This window comes from Danio aesculapii, chromosome 15 (genome assembly GCF_903798145.1).
Source record: "Danio aesculapii chromosome 15, fDanAes4.1, whole genome shotgun sequence".
In the NCBI taxonomy this organism is placed as follows: Eukaryota; Metazoa; Chordata; class Actinopteri; order Cypriniformes; family Danionidae; genus Danio; species Danio aesculapii.
The window spans coordinates 13,964,361-13,985,785 of NC_079449.1; the positions used below are offsets into that span (position 1 = coordinate 13,964,361).

At 35.4% G+C, this 21,425-nt stretch overlaps 2 protein-coding genes across 2 annotated transcripts in view; one reads left to right on the forward strand and one right to left on the reverse strand.

The window, feature by feature from the left end:
* Positions 1-2,726: 2,726 nt before the first annotated feature.
* LOC130241802 (lysosomal thioesterase PPT2-like) lies at positions 2,727-7,087 on the reverse strand. The gene is made up of 8 exons (XM_056473762.1): positions 6,932-7,087; positions 6,535-6,688; positions 6,163-6,258; positions 5,966-6,073; positions 5,795-5,878; positions 3,949-4,033; positions 3,592-3,646; positions 2,727-3,409 (listed from the first exon to the last, which is right to left on the reverse strand). The coding sequence occupies exons 1-8, from the start codon at positions 7,079-7,081 to the stop codon at positions 3,266-3,268; spliced, it is 876 nt and encodes a 291-aa protein (XP_056329737.1). The 5' UTR covers positions 7,082-7,087; the 3' UTR covers positions 2,727-3,265.
* A 2,383-nt stretch (positions 7,088-9,470) lies between these two features.
* Positions 9,471-21,425, forward strand: part of dhx16 (DEAH (Asp-Glu-Ala-His) box polypeptide 16) — a 32,038-nt gene continuing 20,083 nt past the window's right edge. The window contains exons 1-11 of the mRNA XM_056473647.1: positions 9,471-9,554; positions 12,269-12,471; positions 12,548-12,786; positions 13,488-13,665; positions 13,767-13,823; positions 13,994-14,248; positions 16,659-16,898; positions 17,327-17,515; positions 19,173-19,283; positions 19,414-19,529; positions 19,642-19,852. Coding sequence (XP_056329622.1) covers positions 12,274-12,471; positions 12,548-12,786; positions 13,488-13,665; positions 13,767-13,823; positions 13,994-14,248; positions 16,659-16,898; positions 17,327-17,515; positions 19,173-19,283; positions 19,414-19,529; positions 19,642-19,852 — 1,794 coding nt within the window. The 5' untranslated portion in view covers positions 9,471-9,554; positions 12,269-12,273. The remainder of the gene's footprint in view (positions 9,555-12,268; positions 12,472-12,547; positions 12,787-13,487; positions 13,666-13,766; positions 13,824-13,993; positions 14,249-16,658; positions 16,899-17,326; positions 17,516-19,172; positions 19,284-19,413; positions 19,530-19,641; positions 19,853-21,425) is intronic.

A 21,425-nucleotide genomic window follows, 5' to 3' on the forward strand; every position in this document is an offset into this window, starting at 1 on the left:
GGAGAGATATGACTTGCAATATGAGTGATTACACAACAGCATATAAGAGCCCATATGCTGTATACTATTTTTGCTCTTTAAGACACCCACATTAACTTTTTCAACATTAAAATGTTAATATATTGTATTTTGAAATATCATTTAGTGCATTGTACAATAGGAAAACAATCAAATGCTGTATTTTAAAGCACAACAAAAGCAGTGCATTGCTTAAGTAGGCTTCTTCTACATTCATACATGTGTACATGCATATGTTATGTGAACTGCATAACAATTATGGATGCAACAATTGTAGATTTTGTTTGTACGATTCTTGAGAATAATGGTTTCACGGTTATCACGTCTAATGTAAGTTTAAGCTTTATATTCGGTCAGTATTCAAGTAAACTGTTGTTATCATCTGCGTTCAGACATACATAATCATTGTAATAATTTGCAATAATTCGATTAACATATCTTTTGTTTACATTGCACTGAAAGCCACGCTACGGTGTGAAACGTTTTCTAATCGGTGTGTCTGGAAGGTGTGAGGTCCGCTTGCACGCGCATATTGGCAAATGTTCTTATATAACGAACTTGCGTGCGGAAAAGACACGATATGTGAACGGCCCGCTGCTATAGTTAATCCAGTGTGCGTAAATATTAGCCTTGGTTTAAACTCGGATCTTTAAACTAGCGCACAGGTAGCATAACTTTTAGTTGCTGCAGGTTTTTTCCGTGCGACAGAAACGCGGCGCCGAGAAGCCTTTACGATGAATTAACCGTAATTAACGAATTATCCAAATGTTTTCGGCTGCTCGCGCCACTTGCTTTTTTTGTCAGGTGAATCAGGCTCTGTCTGCGCAGCCTTCAAATGCAGCTCGTGCTGAACGACGCATGTCACTTCCTAAGTAAAGCAGCCGTTTTTCGACTGAACAACAAATTTTATTTTTGATGTCTTGGTCACACTATTTGGAGGGCCGGAACAAATTGCCTCGCGGGCCAAGTTCACCAATTGAATAGCCCTGGTTTAAACGTTAAACTTTAATATCACTTCACTTACAAGTTTTGGAGAAACTTTGCTATTAATCTAATAGCGCGAAACAAACCATCAGAAACCGCAGAACGGTTGGTGTCTTGAATCTCCATGTGTAGAACAATAACTTCGTAACAATACCATCACTGCTCAGCTCACGTAAATCTGCAGCTTGTTTTTCGGCTCAAATAATGTACCAGGCTTTTCATTGGTCCGTTAAGATGAGCTTTTTTTATTGGCTACCGAAGTCAGTGGTTAAAATATTCATTTATTTACAGTACTCTGTAACGAATTGTGATTTTAAAAGTAACGAATTACATTATTCAGCTTAATTTGTACTCAAGTACAAGTAAAATTACTGACTTAAAAATATACTCATGAAAGTACAATTACCCCAAAAATGTACTTAATTACAGTAACGTGAGTAGTTGTAATTCGTTACTCCCACCACTGCTAATAGCATGTTACTTGCGACCATACCCGCTTTTGTTCTTTGTTTTTTGTTTCTTTTTCTTTCTTTCTTTGTTATTTTGCTTACAGATTTTATGCTAAAATGTGATATTGTAAGATTTGTATACATTTGATTGGAAATGTTCAACAAACACAATAAAAATAATAAATAAAAATTATTAAAAAAAAGATTATATGTACTTTTTCACTATTATTATTCCATGTCCGAAATACCAACCCAGTTAATAACAGCTACAAAATTAGACCCAGTTGACGGCAATTACATTTCTACTCGATTATTTTGTGTGCATCGTCAGGCCACCTCTGGTTGGTTTTGTCTTGTGACTTTTGTCTTGACATGGAAGTTGCCTTAGACTTGCAAGTAACGTAAGTTTAACGATTCAAATGTTAATATGAAATTGTTTTGGTCTATTAACCATATAACTGCTTAAAAATCTCCAAAGCATGTCAATAAAGAAATACTTATAAATCAGTGGAATAAAAAGATATACTAGATACACTTTATACTAGAATAAAAGCAGTTTTTAATTTTTTAAAAGCCATTTAAGGTCAAAATGATTAGCCGCTTTAAGCTATATTTTTTTCGATAGTCTACAGAACAAACCATCGTTATACAATAACTTGGCTGATTACCCTAACCTGCCTAGTTAACCTAATTAAGTCTTTAAATGTCACTTTAATCCGTATAGAAGTGTCTTTAAAAATATCTAGTCAAGTTTTATTTACTGTTATCTTGGTGAAGATAAAATAAATCAGTCATTGAAAATTAGTTATCAAAACTATTCTGTTTAGAAATGTGTTAAAGTCTTCTCTCTGTAAAACAGAAATTGGGGAAAAAATAAACAGGGGGGTTAATAATTCTGACTTCAACTGTATATTGCACTTAATTTAGATCTCCTAAGGAAAAGCCAAATCATTTTCCTAGATAGAAATTGCATTTTCATTTCAGAGTTTTTAAATATTAGTACTGAAAATAAAAGACTTAGTAAGGAAGTTATTTCTAAACGTTTATTTAATCTCCTTTGTAAAACAGACCCGAGAATGATACATGTAACTATTACACAAAAAAACTGAGACAATCAATACTTAAAGTTTATTGCAATTAAAGAGTAAAGAAATTGAAGGCACTTATCAAATTCTCTGCCTCCTTTTGCTACATTTTTTCTTTTATATGAACATTGAAAATTATGTTATTGGTTTGCTTTTCTGATTTGACCTGCATTTAAGGATCTATTATTGACTTTTTAAATTTTATTTCTTAGATTTTGTTCAACTGATTTAGGTCTTACGCATTATTTATTGGCACTCCAGCTTTGCAAATTCATATATTTTGGAAAATACGCAATTAGTTTTCAAGACCCTTTGATAACATGCAAATGTTCAAAAGAACTGCATTTAGCAAAATAGACTTAAACAATACATGTTATATAGTCACTTGAAGAAATAGAGTAAACAGTATTAACTTCTAGTTGTTTTATTACCCCCAAACATTTGAATAGTTTAATAGATTCATGCAACTATTAGAAAAATTTTCCCCATTTTAAATAAAGATATGCATGTAAATAAATCAGTTGTGCTGGACTGTGACAACTTTAGACTGATTTTACACAAATAGGAAACAGCTCCATTTCACAATCAATTTATCATCAAGTGTAAATGAATTACATTATGAAATATGATGGATCAATAGGAGTACAATCATAATCTACACGGAACATGATTGCATTTAGGATTGTGCTTTTGCTTGTGAAGGGATACAGTTAGTTTTTCTTCTGTAGGTTACGTGAGCCACTTTTCTATGCATTTTTTGTAGATTTTGTGGTTTTTAGTCCAGGAATCATGTTTAACACCAGGGATGATACACTTCACAATGGCTTTTCTTTGGTTCAGTGTTTTCAGGCCAAAGGAATCATTTACATAAAACTGGAGAGAGGGGGAAATGGTTAGGATTTAAAAAAAAAAAACAAAACAAACAGCATCAGCAAAGCACAAACAAACTAAACTTGTAATGAATCCTTAAAATTGACCAGAGTAAAACAAGTAAATATTATGGATGTCTTTAAGTATTATTAAAATGCAGAGAAGAATAAAATGCATTCACTCACATCCTGTTGTTCCATATCGATTACATTTTCATTGCTGTTGTAAAACCCGAACATACTGTGGGATGAGGGAGAAAACAAACACGCGTCAGAACAATAAATAAATAAATAGAACAATCTGTTGAACAGCCACATATTCTTTAACCTGGCAAACTTTGGCTGTCAGCAAAATTTAACTAGAAATTAGTGGTTTAGAAAACTAGCTGTTTAGAGCTTTGTTGCAATATTAACCAGAACAGATCATGTTTAAAGTATGATTTCTCTTGATCTTTAAGGACTTTAATGATAATTTGGTAAGAGAAAGACTGGGTTGTAGTGTGTGAAAGAGGCTTGGGTAAATTTAGGTGCTTTTGTGAAGACCTTGATTGCCATGGTTTAATGACTTCATTATCTGGTCCGCCGAGCAACACCATGGTCTTTATGCGCAGAAAATTTTTGCGCCACGCTGAAAGAGAACCCAAACAATACAAGTTAAGCCTACAGAACTAAAAAGCGCACGCACACACACACACACACACACACACACACACACACACACACACACAGCCATCGTCCATTGGCAATAGACATCACGATGCAGAGACGGCATCGCGACCCTGCGTAGCAGCATCAGCCTCCAAAACAAGACTCAGAGTTCTAAAAATCCACATTACGTGGTACTCAAGTAACGGATAAATGTAACTATTACAAACATTAACATGAGAACAGCGTACATGGTAAAAGTGTCCCATCACCACACAAGCAATTTGTCAGCACACGACAGAAGCATTTAAATACAACCATTTACATGGAAGCACAGATTAGTGCAATGCACTCCAACTAAATGGTAAGGTTTATAGTGTTATACATATTGAACATTTGTGTTGTCATGTTTAATTTAGATTTAGCCATGCCATGTTGGTTTCGGAACATCTAATTTTTAATCGAGGTGGGTCATTAGCCCAACACTCAACCTGGAGGACCAGGACATACACTACAGACAATTCAGCTAACCCAATTCACCAAAAGCGCATGTCTGTGGACTGTGGGGGAAACCGGAGCACCCAGAGGAAACCCACACAAACAGAGGGAGAACATGCAAACTCCACACAGAAATGTCAAATGAGCCAGCCAGGGCTTGTCAATCTTACACACCGCACCTTTTCATTCACCAATTCTCATTTTATTCCAATCTCTTGAGATCTTCATTAAATTTCAGAACAAAAAAAAAAATAGATTTAGTTAAAATTCGTGAGCTCTCATCCACATAAAGCATCAGTCCAGAAGAGGAACCAAAGGGTGCACTCACACTATGCCATCCGAACTGAACCCCCGCTACACGGCAGCTGCACCTTCAGCAAAGCTCCTTATGAGTTCAACATGAGGACTTTTATGATAGTTTATGAGCATCAAAAGTGGTGGATCTGTTCAGCAAAATATCTGACTGCGTGTCACTGCATCCCAAAACGACTAAAACGATATAACTGAAGCAATCTCCACTGTGCTGAGCGAGAGCGCTTCTCTACTGTTAAACTGAACAGTCGCATCATCGATGATGCAAGCGTGATCAGGTTCGGAAGGCAAAATGCAGTGCGAGTGCAGGTTGTCAGGGTAGAGGGGGACGCAGAGGCACAGTTCAAGGCCACTGTACCTAATGAGAGTACTAGGCATGGGCCTGTGTAAAAGATTCTGATGGTATGATAACCTTGGATAATACATCACGGTTCCACGGTATTGTAATTACTGCTCTAAAATATATTGTTTTTAAACATCTGGGTCAGAAAATAAACAAATAATAATTTTCCCCCTGCTGTCTTCGTAACACGGATTTTTTTACAATTTAACAGTCCTAAAAAAATAAATAATCTTACACATACCTTGGGAACGGTATTACAGAAAACGTTGGCGGTTTTAAAACCTTGACTTTTCCAAACTGCGATATACCTTAAACAGTTTTCGTCCCATGCCTAGAGAGTACACCCAAAATCATTGCCAGAACATTCCATGTGACTCCAGTGGTTCAACTAGAATCATATTAAAAGCTTCTCTTTGAAGGTCTCAGGACCAAAGCAGTCTATGGAGGATGGAGAGCTTTCAGATTTAATCCTGAATATATTAATTTGTTGTGATAAACAAAGGTCTCAGTGGATTGGAGTGACATGAGGGCAATTAATCAATTAATTAATAACAAAAGTTAGTTTTTGCGATGAACCTATTCTTTAATTACCTTTTGACTTGGCATTTTTTACTTCTCCATTCAGCGGGGCCAGAAAGACGCTGTACTTCAAGTACTTTTCTATTTGATGTGGATCTAAAAGACAAAGCAACAGATTCAATGTAATTAAATGTGGACCGAGTGGTGATCAAACGGTTGCATGAAAGTTTCACACCTACATACCCTTCCAGTAGCTACAGCTTGATAGTTTTTGTCCTTGTGTAGTATAACAAGCATTGTACAGTGTTGACTTGCTGAATGAAGGGAAAAACTTGCTGATGTAATTTGAATCTGTAAGAGCACAGAGAAAGCACTCATGCATGTGTATGAGGTCTAGTTTCTTAAATGAGAATAAATATTGTGGTGTTGACATCACTGACCTCCATACTGGCCAGCTAGTGGTGAAGACAGGAATATCACAGAGTGAACATTGTGATGAGGAAGGGTAGCAAGAACTCCTCGACAGATCAAACCACCTGTGAAAAGATTAAATAAACTGAGTTTGAGGTTTGGAAGATTCTCAAGCAGTGGGTGTATAGTAAATATAGAAGTTATTTAAAATGGTAAGAATGTAACCATTACACGGTCTTAAAGCATAATAAAAATACAAACAAATTAATAAAAACAGCCTTCTTGAGCATATGCAACTAATAAAAGGCACTAAATTCCTACAGACCCCAAACTTTTTACCAGTGTGGTGTATAACATGCACAAAACAGCTTATTATTGTATTATATTATTGGCTATATTGCCTTGTGCAAAGCAGATAAGATGGACGCCGTCTTTAGCACTCTCCATGATGGGTTTGATGGCCTTTCGAAATCCTTCTACCTGTTCCCACATTGGCTTTACACTGGCATCGGCATTATACAGAGATATTGCAGTCACACTGGTACCTGGATGAGACTGAAATACGGTAAAATGAGAAGTTGGTGAGTTTTATTCTAGATGAAGGAAGAGCTGTACTAAATATAGAAGTTCTTAGCAGATTTTGATCAAATAAATGCAATGGACCAAAACATTTATAAATAAAGAACAAAAACATAAAAGCCACGTGAGAACCAAACGAAATTTTGCACGTGCAAGGACGAACAATAAAGGCGAAAATGTAATAATAACATGGGTGGAAAAAATACAGGAGATTCTTACCCGTTTAATATATTTTTTCAACGTCGCCATCTGTTCAGGTCCACCAAACAGCCCGTGAACCAGAATCACTGGTCTGTACGCCATGATGACTGAGGGCAGCAGCAGTAACACAGCCCAGATGAAAACACGCAGTCTGCAGCCACCAGTCATCGCGACAACAGCCTATAATCTGAAATCAAACATTTAGATGTTTACTGTATGGGTTTAACTAACCAAAAATATATTTGGCATCCAATAAGACAAGCCTGACCTTAGCCAGACGCTCCACCTGCAGATTTGGGCCTCAGACGCTTTGATACAACTGTAAGTTGTTCGCATGTGATGTTTAGTCGCTTGAGCTGATGCTTTTATAGGCCGCTTTCTTTATTGCCAAGTTGATGCGGAAGAAACGCGAGTGAAACGCAAACATTTCATATTATTAAAGAGAATAGTTCATTTCACATCAACAATTTCATTATTTCTTATTGACTAAGAGTGCCCAGAAAGACCTCCAACAACTTCATAGACTTGAATGCATTGTTGCAGTTATTAAATGTAGTTGCTTTTTGAATGCAAAATATAGATACCAATACGTATCTATCTATCTATCTATCTATCTATCTATCTATCTATCTATCTATCTATCTATCTATCTATCTATCTATCTATCTATATATATATATATATATATATATATATATATATATATATATATACATACGTATGTCATATTTAATATATTAACACATAAAGTGCGGTAGAGATATCATTAAAAATGTACTTTTCACGCTTAATGTTGGACTTTTATTTTGTTTTTGTTTCGCAAATAATGAAAATTTGAAATTTCTAGACTTGAATGAAACAGAACTGAACACCTAGTAAACAATTAACAATTATCCATTACCTAACAGAATTATGCAGAGACAAGAAAACAATACATGTGGTAAACATAACTAGAATAACTACTACATCAGTGGTAGGGAACCTATGGCTCTCGAGCATAGACTGTAAAATATGCTCTCGAGGCACATGAGGCTCTTTGGCCAAAATATGTGGCTCTTCAGCTGTCTTCCATCAATATTATTTTACCGTTTAAAAAACTATAACCATCACTAAAAATTAGTTTCCTATCGAAAATACAATTACAATCCCCTTTTAAATTGTAATTTTATACAGCACAATGAATAAGAACAATAAAAGGACGTTTCGACCAATGTCTGTTTTGGCAATGTGTAAAGGGCAAACAACTTGCGTTTCTATGGTAACTTAAATTCAAAGAACATTCATGAGTGGTGATGGTGAAAATGAAAATACTATAAATTATTCTTTCTTTATTCATGGACTTGCTCAACATGTGATGCTTCATATTTGTTTATTTTTGAGTTGTGCATGGACATAAATTAAGGTTTTGTTAAAACCTGTATTATTTATAGTGATATAATAATAATAATAATAATAATTATAATAATAATAATAATATAGTATTAGTAGTAATACTATAATATTTTTTAGTAATTTATAGTAAAACAGTAGCAAATGCATTTTTAAAGAGGCATTTTGAGATATACAGTTGAAGTCAGAATTATTAGCCCCCCTTTGTATTTTTATTTTTAAAAAAATATTTCCCAAATTATGTTTAACAGTATGTCTGATAATATTTTTTCCTCTGAAGAAAGTCTTATTTGTTTTATTTCAGCTAGAACAAAAGCAGCTTTTAATTTTTTAAACACCATTTTAAGGTCAAAGTTATTAGCTATTAAGCTATATATTTATTATTAGCTATTAAGCTATATATTTATTATTAGCTATTAAGCAATATATTTTTTTCGATAGTCTACTAAACAAACCATCATTATACAATAACTTGCCTAATTACCCTAACCTGCCTAGTTAACCTAATTAACCTAGTTAAGTCTTTAAATGTCACGTTAAGCTGTATGGAAGTGTCTTGAAAAATATCAAGTCAAATATTATTTACTTTCATCATGGCAAAGATAAAATAAATCAGTTATCAGAAATGAGTTATTAAAACTATTATGTTTAGAAATGTATTGAAGAAATCTTCTCTCCGTTAAACAGAAATCGGGGAAAAAAATAAACAGGGGGGCTAATAATTCTGACTTCAACTGTATATATATATATCCAAAAGGCTCTTCAGAAAAATTCATTTGCTAATAAAACCAGAAATGGCTCTTTGCTGAAAAAAGGTTCCCGACCCCTGTACTACATATTATTTTATATTAACATTACCTCAATATTTTGTTTTACAAACTACACAGACCTTTACAGTCATTGCTACAGACGCATAACCCATTTTTTTCTAGTTACAAATATGGTTAATACAAAAGACTATAGTATACTAAATAAATAAACAATAAAGGGACTTTGTTAACACACAAAAGCTAATTTATGTTGCCGTGAAATTTTGTCGAAACGCGTATTATTATTTTTTTAAATAATAAAATTTAAAATCCAAAGGAAAAAAACGCATCATTCCATGGCCATAATACCAAATCAGCTAATCCATGGCCACACCACGTGAATGTTTTTTTTTTGTGACTTTTATTTTGACAGAACCAACACTGTGACCCGGAAGTCGCGTAAATGTTGTTATAGGAGAAAGCGTGTGGAGAGACAACTAAACGTACGTTTAGTAATTCCATTGTTAATGTTTTGCTCTGTAAACCAATATACTGTATGTTTAGGGTCAATATTTTTATATATCTTCTAAGCACGACAGTAAATTGAATGTGCAGCGTTGGCCTGCTGTAGTTGTCCACGATAGTCGCATTTTTTGTTTTATCGTTCACTTACAGCTTAGAATACAACTCAGAATACTTCCTGCAGTCATAATGTTCGTGTAAAATATTCAAGTATTGATGTAAAGTTGGTTTTATATTCACACATTCGTTCAGTGATAACTTGTGATATGCTTGTTTACCATGCTACTTTGAATATAGGGTCAGAAATCACACGTAAGAATGACTTCAAAACAGCATTAACACTATTTATATGACTGTGAACAATGTTGTAACGTTACTCTGATAGTCATTGGCTGCTAATATGATTTCACTATGTAGGATTTGCAAATAATACTTTTTTGAAATGATATTATTAGGGAGAAAGTCTGAATGTGTGAATATAAAACCAACTTTACCTCAAAAGTTCAGGTTAGTCCTCTGCTGTTGTGAATGTGTTTTCCCATTCCGATTCTAGGTTTATTTTACCATCACGATATGTAGTTAAGTGCTTTCTACCACTGTTTTAGTTAGATATATAAACAAAACAGTGGCCATTACATAAAATGTTATATTATGATATCCTTAGATTTATTCATGTGTTCATATGACTGTGGCTGCACGATATTGGAAACAAACTGACACTGCATAATATTTTATGTTTCTGTGATACACATTGCGATATTGATTCTAATTAATTCATTTTCTTTTCGGCTTAGTCCCTTTATTAATCTGGGGTCGCCACAGCGGAATGAACTGCCAACTTATCCAGAATATGTTTTACACAGCGGATGCCCTTCATGCTGCAACCCATCACTGGGAAACACTCGTACACTACAGACAATTTAGCTTACCCAATTCACCTATACCACGTGTTTTTGGACTTGTGGGGGAATTCCACCTATACCACGTGTTTTTTGGACTACATGTTTTTGGACTTGTGGGGGAAACCACGCAAACACTGGCAGAACATTCAAACTTTACACAGAAACGCCAACTGACCTAGCTGGGGCTTGAACCAGTGACCTTTTTGTTGTGAGGCGATTGTGTTACCCACTGCGCCACCGTGCTGCCCTATTGATCATAATGTTAACAGAGGCTACTTTTGGATGAAAATAGGATGATTTTGTAGTGAGTTCATCTACATAAAATATAATCACAAGCAAACGATAAATACAGTTATGCAGTTACAAATGAAATGAAGCTTTATTGTTTTTAACAGCATTCAGGTACACAAATTAAATAATTAAATGTTAAATAAATAAAAATAGTTAACATGCAATGGTTAATGTATCTTCATTGCATATGTACTGTATTAATCTTTCTTGAAAATACTTACATTGTTATTTCTTGTGCCTGACTGCTTTAACCTAGTGACACAATTCAACACAGTAACACGCCTTAAAGGACATGAAAAAACTTTTCTTGGCAACTTTGCTTAAACTTTGCAATTATAATCATGTCTGTTTTTTAACTCCTGCTCAACTATAATCCTGATTTGACATTGCAGATTCTGCGATGTGACTATCGCAGATGGGCACATTGCAGTGTCAATGCTGAAACTGTATATTGTCTAGTACAGGGGTGTTAACCCCAATTGCTGGAGGGCTGCAGACCCTGCACAGTTTAGTTCCAACCCTGCTTTAAAACATTTACTTGTAGGTTTAAAACAAACCTGAAGGACTCGAATTAGTTTGATCAGGTCAGTGCTTCCCACAGGTTTGAAATATACTTGCTGTGGTACCCGGATTGAAACACATCCTTTACCCGTGGCACATAAATGGTTAACTATATGTGACAGTTCAGGTTGCTTTATTGGCATGACATTTAGTAAAGTATTGCCAAAATATTTTAGATATGTAAAAATATCTAATATATTAACATCATCAAATTAATAACATATATATAATGAAATTAAAATACAGGATAATTGAATAAAAACAGACAATATCTCTAAAATGGATATATTTTGGCATATATCTATATGGATATATCTATATGGTATATGTTTTGCAGCTAGTTTAGATGTCATTTCGTCCTCTGAGTATTTTCTAAAGTTTTTTTTTAATCGTTTAGATTAAAGAACCCACTATTTACTTTTTCTCTCGGTCTCGCGGCTGTGCGTGCTGTCAGCTGTGAAACCAAGCGGAAAGTCAACTCCTGGACAATTTAGGAAATTTAAAAACGCTGGCCGGAGTCGCTGGATGCATTTTTAAGCCTGAAAAAGGCACATCTCCGTTTATCTCTGCTTAGCATGTGAAACTGTCTGTGGAGGTGTTGTTGACAGTTCTCGCGCACACAATGAGCAGCACGAAATGTGTAGGGCGAGAGAAGTTTTTCCACTGGTTAATCGAACGTAGATGTTTGGTTATCTTTGGCGGATACGAAAAAAGTGTAAAAGGATGATAATATTGTTTAAAAAAAAAAACTGTCATCAAATATACCTGGGCGGCCCGTCCAGATAAAGTCTATGTGTGGGAAGCACTGCAGGTGTGTTTAATTATGGTTAAAGCTTTACTGTGCAGAGCTGTGGCTCTCCAGGAACTGAGTTTGATAGCTGTGATCTAGTAAATCTAGTTGTTGTTGACAACAGATATAACAGTTGTTTTTTGATGTACAGTCAGAATGGCCAATCTGGAACAGTGGGTTAGTGACCAACTCCATGACATCCTGGGTTTGAGTGACCGATATGTGGCCCAGTTCATGATCGGACTGGTTCAGAAGTCATCTGGACCTCAGGATTTTGTGTCTCGGCTTCAAGACACTGGAACTATTGACATTGATCAAAGAATCACAGCATTTGCACATGAGTTGTACGACAAGGTATGTTTTTTGTGGTTTGTAAACAGAATGTTTAATATAACACCTGAATTTACTGTTAAAATCGAATCCTTTTCAGGCTCCCAAAAAACATGTGGTTGAAAAACCCGCTCGAGCAATCGAACGTCAGGTCATGGAAATGGAGAGAAAGAACAGAACCTACACTCTTCTGGAGGACAGCGAGAGCGACGGAGAGGCAGCCAGAGAAAGAGGAAAAGAGAAGAAAAGCAAAGAACGAGACAAAGGAAAGAAGAGGAAACATCTCCGACAGAAACGAGATGAAAGTCCGTCGTCCAGTGAAGAGGATAAGAAAAAGAGGTGATTGTGTTCTGTCTTTTTTTGTACACTACAGGCAGGGCTTGACATTAACACCTGTCCAAGTTGGATAGCCTCTCTCACTAGCCACGTTGGCTGGTTGAAAATAATTTTTTAATTGCCAGTGCTGGCTCGTCACTAAAGATTAGAATGTTAGTTTATAAACGTGTGTCATGCGTGCAAATGTGATCTTAGAATCGAGAAGCAGCACGACTGACAAAAAAAAAACTGTTCACATGAGCAAAAGAAAGCAGGTGAATAACGAATGAGTGGATCACGCGCACTGTGAGATACATGCAATCCTCACTAATATAAAATAATATAGTTGCATTACTGAATTTTTTAAATCTCATCATAGAGCTGTATTGTTTGCTGTTTTTATTTATTTATCTATTCATTTATTTTCTCATTTTAGTCAGTTGAATTAGTTAAAAAATTTTTAGACATTTCAATATTTTAATTACAATTTTTATTATTATTATTATTATTATTATTATTATTATGTGTTTATTTTATTTTGTAATATATTTAATACATTTATACAAACTTTCAACACTCTTATTCTCCCCTTAACTCCAATGCTAAATCATAAAATTGGAAATTGGAAGGCTTAAAACATGGAACATTTCATATTTTTCACATTGAAAATTGACAATTTTATTATTGTGTTTCAGTGTTGTTGATTTTCTTTTATACTGTTTTAGCATTACGTTCAAGGATGAGCCAAAAAAAGCTGGAAAAGAAGATGAGGAGGAAGAAGAATGGGAGCGGGAAGAGCGAGAGAGACTTCAGGATCTGCAGGAGAGGGATGCCTTTGCTGAACGAGTGAAACAGAAGGATAAAGACAAGACGAGACACATACTTGAAAGAAATGATAAAAAGGTAACGCAAAATATGATGTTGTTCAATAACAAACAAAAATTCACTTGTTTCTTGGGAAAGTGAGGGCTAATGTTATGGATTGTCTATTTTCTCATTCTCAGGCGTATGAGGAAGCTCAGAAAAGGCTCAAAATGGCTGAAGAGGATCAAAGGAAAATGGTGAAACTTGATTTGTATTTACATACACAATTATGCTCTTTTATATCATGCAGTTATAGTCAGAATTATTAGCCCTCCTGTATACATGTTTGGTTCATTGCTATATCAACAATGCATTTTCTACAAATCCCCAGGACAGCTGTTCTAACTATTAACACAATTGTTTTCAGCTTCCAGAGTTGAGGAAACAGTCACGTCGGCAGTATCTGTCCAAAAGAGAGCAGGAGAAGCTGGAAGACCTGGAGGCTGAAATTAAGGATGAGGAGTACCTCTTCTCCACTCAGAACCTCACTGATAGGGAGAGGAAGGATCTGGAGTATAAGCGGACCATCAGAGACATGGCCAAGGACTACAAGAAAGCAGGAGCGAAAGAACAAGAGGAGAGAAAGAACAGATACTACATGCCAGAAGAGAAAAGAAACAAGGTTGGTCTAAATTATGGGATGTTTAAACTAGTCACCAAATAATTAGTCGAGGAACATCATTGTATAAATACTTTCATAAACAGTTTATTTAGTTTAGACATACACCTAGGCCTGTGAGGATAACAAATTTTTGTTGTACTATATAATGTCGCAGGACTTGTTGCGATATTATTGTCATTTTGAGATCATTTTATACCACGCATTATGTAATGAATGTATAACAGCATAATAATGCAAATAGCCATGAACACTATAAAATACTTAGCTTTCTTAAGGTTATTTAGATTCTTTAATTTAATGTTAAAATGCTAAATGCCCTATTATTTATACTATTAAATGTCCTATTAGGTAAATGCCCAATGTTAAACTTTGACACCGGTGAGGTGGAACGTAAATGTCACTGTAAAATGGCTTTGACGATATTTGTGAATTTGTAAATATATTTTGTAACGGCAAAAAATTGAGGTCATCTTCAAGTATTGCAGGATGAGTTGATATATTAATTATTACGACAAGCCTGCATACACTACCATTTAAGTCATAAATATGTAAGGGATAGGCAGTTGTTATCACAAAATAAAGACTTACAGGTTTTCTGGCATAGACTAAAGGTCTTTATTCAACGAAAACGACTGCCTGAATGTACTTTATCCCACTGATTGCACGGCTGCTTGCCACAAAACGTAAAAGTTTGACACACAACATTCTTCTGAGCCATAATAGTTTATTAACTGTGTAATTAAATGTAAAGCTGACAAATGAAAATGGCTGGATGGAGCATACATTAATGGATAAATCAATTAGTCACACTATAGTGCCAAATTGTCAAAAACAGCGACATCACAGACAAGCATATATATATATATATATATATATATATATATATATATATATATATATATATATATATATATATATATATATATAAATATGGGTTGTCCCAATACTGGAATTCGGAACCAATCAGTACTGGTATTATAAAAACGTCAATTTCTCGCTAACATTTGAGCACTGTTGAGCACGTTCTGCTCAACAGAAATAACTGTAATTGGTCGTGAGGGTCATCGGTTCACCAAACTCACCACTGTTTACTGCGTGTAACCACAGATACTGGGACACTGGAGCGTTTTAAAGCTGTGATTCATCAGCGGATCGCTTTGCCTACCAGCTTATAGATAAACCAGCTGATTGATGTGACTTTGAAACGCTCCATTGTCCCTGTGTCTGTGGTAAACAGTGGTGACTTTGGTGAACCGATGACCTTCATGGACAATCACAGTCATTTCTTTTGACATGTGAACACAATGACAAATCAGCACTGTTTAAGAACGTGCCCAATAACACTCAAATGTTAGCGGGAAATTGGCGTTTTTAAAATTTCACAGATACAGGGACACTGGAGCGTTTCAAAGTCACGTCGATCAGCTGGTTTATCTATAAGCTGAGATACAAGCGACCCGTTGATGAATCGCAGCTTTAAAACGCTCCAGTGTCCCAGTATCTGTGGTTACACGCAGTAAACAGTGGTGAGTTCAGTGAACCGATGACCTTCACGACCAATCACAGTCATTTCTGTTGAGAAGAACGTGCTTAATAGTGCTCAAATGCTAGCAAGAAATGGACATTTTTAAAATTCCAGGACCGATTGGTACTGAATTCCAGTATCGTGACAACCCTAATATATATATATATATATATATATGATTCATAGATGAGCCTGTGTTATTAATTTTAGCTGTTGTTACCTCGGAATAACGCGTATCCTGGAATGTCGTGACTGTCAATGGTATTTCAGCATATATGTAATAATAATAATAATAAAAAAAAAAACAAGGGCACATTACACTGTTCAAAAGTGACAATAAATGCTAAACCACCTGATAATGTTTTGTGAAAACAGTTAAATTACATAACTGTTGAAAAGTTACTGGTTGATAACTTTTTTGTTATTCAGAAAGGAGACCTGAAATAAAGGCTTTTTAAAATGTTCTGTTCATCAAAGAATCCTGAAAAAATGTATCACGATTTCCACACAGATTATTAAGCTGCACAACTGTTTTCAGCCATGATATTTTTAATAAGATATATTACTTAAGCACTAAACATTAGACTGATTTCTGAACGGTCATGTGAAATCATTTTGACTATCACTTCGATATATATTCAGATGATAAAAATGTGTAAATTGCAATAATATTGAAAAATTATGTTTGTTTTTATTTGGTTTTTAATAACAAAAAGTACAGTGGTGAACAGTAGTATAAATCTGAAACATAATTGGTTTGCTGACATATTCAACATATTTAAATATCTGACTGTTTAGTAATTACAATGTCATTTCTGTTGATTAAATGATAAGTAAATAACAAAATTAAACTTGACTTTTCTCATCTTTGTCCACACATTGCAGTCGATTCCTCAAAAAGAAATGGATCTGGAGTTTGAGGAGACTCCCAGAGAGGGCGGCGGAGAGCAGGGCCGCTGGGAGGAGGCGCGAGTGGCAACTGCCACCTTGCAGTTTGGGGCCAAACAAGAGCGTGAACAGCGGATCAAGGAGGAGCAGGAAAGATACCAGCTCATTTTAGAAGAAGAGGAGATGATCACCTTCGTCAGCACCGCAATTACCATGAAGGGAACGCTGTCAGAGAAGGTTGACATTTATTTATGGTTATATTTCTGTATCTCTGTGTCCTAAATGGCACACTATGCACTTATCCAACATGTACTTATTCACTTACACACTCAACAGCATAGTGTATGAATTGTGTTGTCCCAAATGGAACACTAGCGATTTTAACTAACCAGAAATTTAAACCGTTTCCACAAGACTGTTGCCAAATTAATGAAACAAATGGCCAAGCTCCCAAATAGTACCTGCCTGAGTATAACCGCATTCATCTTTGGGAGGCGGCATAATCACTTATGGGGAGAATTTTGCTTTCTCAATCCAACATAAAGTAATCCAACATCAGTGCCCAATAGTTCCTCTCCAATAGCTAAGTATGCGATTTGAATGGCATCTTTAATACAAAACAAATAAAAACAACAAGCTTATCTCACTCTGTTTCTGCCAAGCAGGAAAGTGAACCCGAGTTATCACAAGCTGAGAAACAGAAGCAGTCCATCCAGGAGGTGAGACGCAGCCTGCCCATCTTTCCCTACAGAGAAGACCTGTTAGCAGCCATCGGAGACCACCAGATCCTGGTCATAGAGGGTGAAACTGGATCTGGAAAGACCACCCAGATCCCTCAATATCTCCTTGAAGAGGTACATACTGTTTTATTGTAAAACAGACATTTGCGTGACAGATATCCATATACCCTTTCAGTGTTTCCTCCAGGATTTTTTCCAGCTGTGGCGGCAGGCCTTTTTACACAGATCTACCAACTACCTGCTGTGTTATTTATTTCAATGACAAATGTCGTGAGCGCAGTATTAGAAGTCGAGATCGCATTTATGTAATAGCCTACGAGCATGCGGATCTCTTTGCTCGTGCGCCGATTTTCTCTGCTCGTGCACATAACTTCTTGCACGCCCCCTCAAATATAAGCCGCTTTAAGAGCGCGCATCTTCTTGTGCGCTCTCAAGTAAACACTGCTGAAGTGTGATTTAGTACGTTTATGTAACGAGTATGTCTCCAACATTTATTAGATTTGCTGAGAATATTCATGAATGTCACCAATAGACCTACAGAGGGCCATTAATGCGTCCTGAAGTAAAGTGAAACAGCTATACGTCGTGTTTGCTGGCCTCATGCATCACGCACCTGTCAAGTCAGTCAGTCAGTCAGCACGTAACCTTAAAGGGTTAAACAAATGATGCACAACACTACTACGGTCGCTTACATAAAAGTTTGCGCTGTTATAATTCACTTACCCTTTAATACGTTTTGGTGCGATTATCACCCGCTATTAAAAAAATTAAATGTTTTGAACGAGAAGCTGTATAGTAGCCATGGCGGGATGAATTTTGGCATGGTGCCCCACCATGGAAGAATGAATGTAGCAGAAACCATGCTTTCATTCTGTTTGGAACACGTTTCGATATAGGTGATAAAGTTTAAGGAATGGTTTGTTTGAGTGCAGGATATTGTTGTGTAGAGCTATTGAATAATATTTTAAGAAAATCCTCAGTTTCTTTAGATTTACTAGATTAATCAGGTTTGGGACAGAATTAGAATGTTAGTATTTGTTACATTTTATAAAAGTCTAATAATGTTTTGTCCAAAATTTTAATTAAAACATTGGGGCTTTTTTTTTGTTTTGCTTTTTTTTTTTTCAAAATATGACTTTTTTTTAGTATTGATTGAAAATTAGGGTTATGCTGTTCTTGCTTTGTGTGCTTTATTCTAACCAAATGTTGATTCAAGGTAAAACATTGGGAATGTGTTGTCGAAAAATTTATATCCGAAATCATGATGTTTGTCTTTTTATAAATATAAATTTACTTAATCTTTATTTACTTTAAAATTATTCCAAGCTTTTCTTTCTTTCTTTCTTTCTTTCTTTCTTTCTTTCTTTCTTTCTTTCTTTCTTTCTTTCTTTCTTTCTTTCTTTCTTTCTTTCTTTCTTTCTTTCTTTCTTTCTTTCTTTCTTTCTTTCTTTCTTTCTTTCTCTTTTTCTGTCGGTCCGTCTCTTTTTTTTGTTGAACACAATAGTAGATATTTTGATGAAAATACTAGTTGGCTTCCATAGTAAGAAAATAAACATATGCTATGGAAGTAAATGTTCACCAGTTTTCAGCTTTCTTCAGAGTATCTTCTCTTGTGTTCAACAGAAGAAAGAAACTCAGTTTTGCAACAAATTAAGGCATAGTAATTTATGACATTATCATTATTTATTAATTTTCAGCTTTTTATGCTACTCTACTTGCATGTAACCCCTAAAATTTCCATTTCATGAATATTTTGTCTTTTCTCTTTCAGGGTTACACAAAAGGAGGAATGAAGATCGGCTGTACTCAACCTCGAAGAGTGGCGGCCATGTCTGTAGCAGCTAGAGTTGCACAGGAAATGAGCGTCAAACTAGGAAATGAGGTAATTAAATGCGCGATTTATAAACGATGAGCTTGCAGATTTACATTTGAGAAGTTAGTTTTAAATAAAAGTTTTAAATAAGGCATATTTGTAGGTTTTTTTGTCAGCTATGTTGTGATATTTTCCAAAGGTGGGCTACAGCATCCGTTTTGAGGACTGTACATCAGAGCGCACCATCCTTAAGTATATGACTGATGGTATGCTGCTCAGAGAGTTTCTTACAGAGCCTGACCTCGCTAGCTACAGGTAAAAACACTGCAAACATGCGTCAGTTTAATCATTTTTGATGGCGTTGTAAATATAAACCTGCTTATCATCATTGCTTTCTCTCTTCTGATTGGCTGTTTTGTTTGTTCAGTGTGATCATCATCGATGAGGCTCATGAGCGAACGTTACACACAGACATCCTCTTCGGTCTGATTAAAGACATTGCACGATTCCGGCCTGACCTGAAGGTCCTGGTTGCCAGCGCCACTCTTGACACAGAACGCTTCTCCAGCTTTTTTGATGATGCCCCTGTATTTAGGATTCCAGGCCGCAGGTTTCCTGTGGACATATATTACACAAAGGTAATGGATCGAGATTGTAGCAAAAATTTGGGATATGTTTCAGTAATTTACACAATAAAATAAAATTGGGGTGACACGGTCGCCTCACAGCAAGAAGGTCGCTGGTTTAAGTCCCGGCTGGGCCAGTTTGCATTTCTGTGTGGAGTTTGCATGTTCTCCTCGTGTTGGTGTGAGTTTCCTCCGGGTGCTCCAGTTTCCCCCGCAGTCAAAGACATGTGCTATAGCTGAAATGGATGAACTAAATTGACTATAGTGTATGAGTTTGTGTGTAAATGAGCGTGTATGGGTGTTTCCCAGTACTAGGTTGCGGCTGATGGCATCCGGTGCGTAAAACATATGCCGGAATAGTTGGGAATTTTCATCCGCTGTGGCGGCCCCTAATAAATAAGGAACTACTAAGCCAAAGCAGAGTGAATAAATGAATAAATTTTAATTATTAATAAATGTGCTCACATAAATATGTGGACATTCGGTTTGTCATATATAGCACTGCAACTGCATGACAAACTGGATATCTACAGTATATATTTATGTGTTTGAGTAAAAACGAATTTTTGTTTTAGCATGTAATCTACTGAAATGTCTTCCAGATTAAAATAAAACATGTTTGAAATGCTGTCATTATATGTAAAAGTGGTTTTGTTATTTTTAATTCAAAAAATGTAATTAAGACTCTTGATTTAGATGTGTTGTCTTTTGGCCCATTTACATATTTAAATAATATGTAAAATTAATATAAAACAATAATATTATGAATGAATTTCCATTTTCATACTATGCATTATAATGCTTCGAAGCATCTGTTCAGTTTTAGCTTTTGTAGTGATTACTGTTAGTTTTTGGTATCTTTTTTGTTTATTATATCTTTTTATTGTCTTTATAGTTATTATTATTGGTAAAACTTTATTTAAAGGTGTCCTTGTTATGCGTTCCATGTACTTACTATGCTAATCGCAACCAATTATGCATAATTACATGCAACTAATCCTAATTGGGTTTCATCCGGGTGCTCGGTTTCCCCCACAGTCCAAAGATATGTGGTACAAGTGAATTGGGTAAGCTAAATTGTCCGTAGTGTATGAGTGTGTATGGATGTTTCGCAGTGATGGGTTGCAGCTGGAAGGGCATCCGCTGCGTAAAACATATGCTTGATAAGTTGGCGGTTCATTCCGCTGTGGCGACCCCAGATTAATAAAGGGACTAAGCCGACAAAAAAATGAATGAATGAATGAATAAACCTAATTGGCATTTTAGTAAGTAGTACATGTAGTTAAGTAATATTACTCAGTAGTTAAATGAATAGTTACACTGTAAAATGGACACCTTCACCTAAAAATCCTTTATTTACCCTAGTAAATAAAAGATAAGTAGTAGTATATGTTATTGGTCAGTTAATGAAGTTTCAACTATTGTAATGCTTTGATGTGTCTGTTCAGTTTATTATTTGTAATGAATGCTGTTAGTTTTTGGTATTGTTTTATTTATTATATCTTTTTATTGTTTTTATAATTATTATTTTTGGTAAAACTTTAGTTTAAGGTGCCCTTGTTACACATTCCATGTACTTACTATG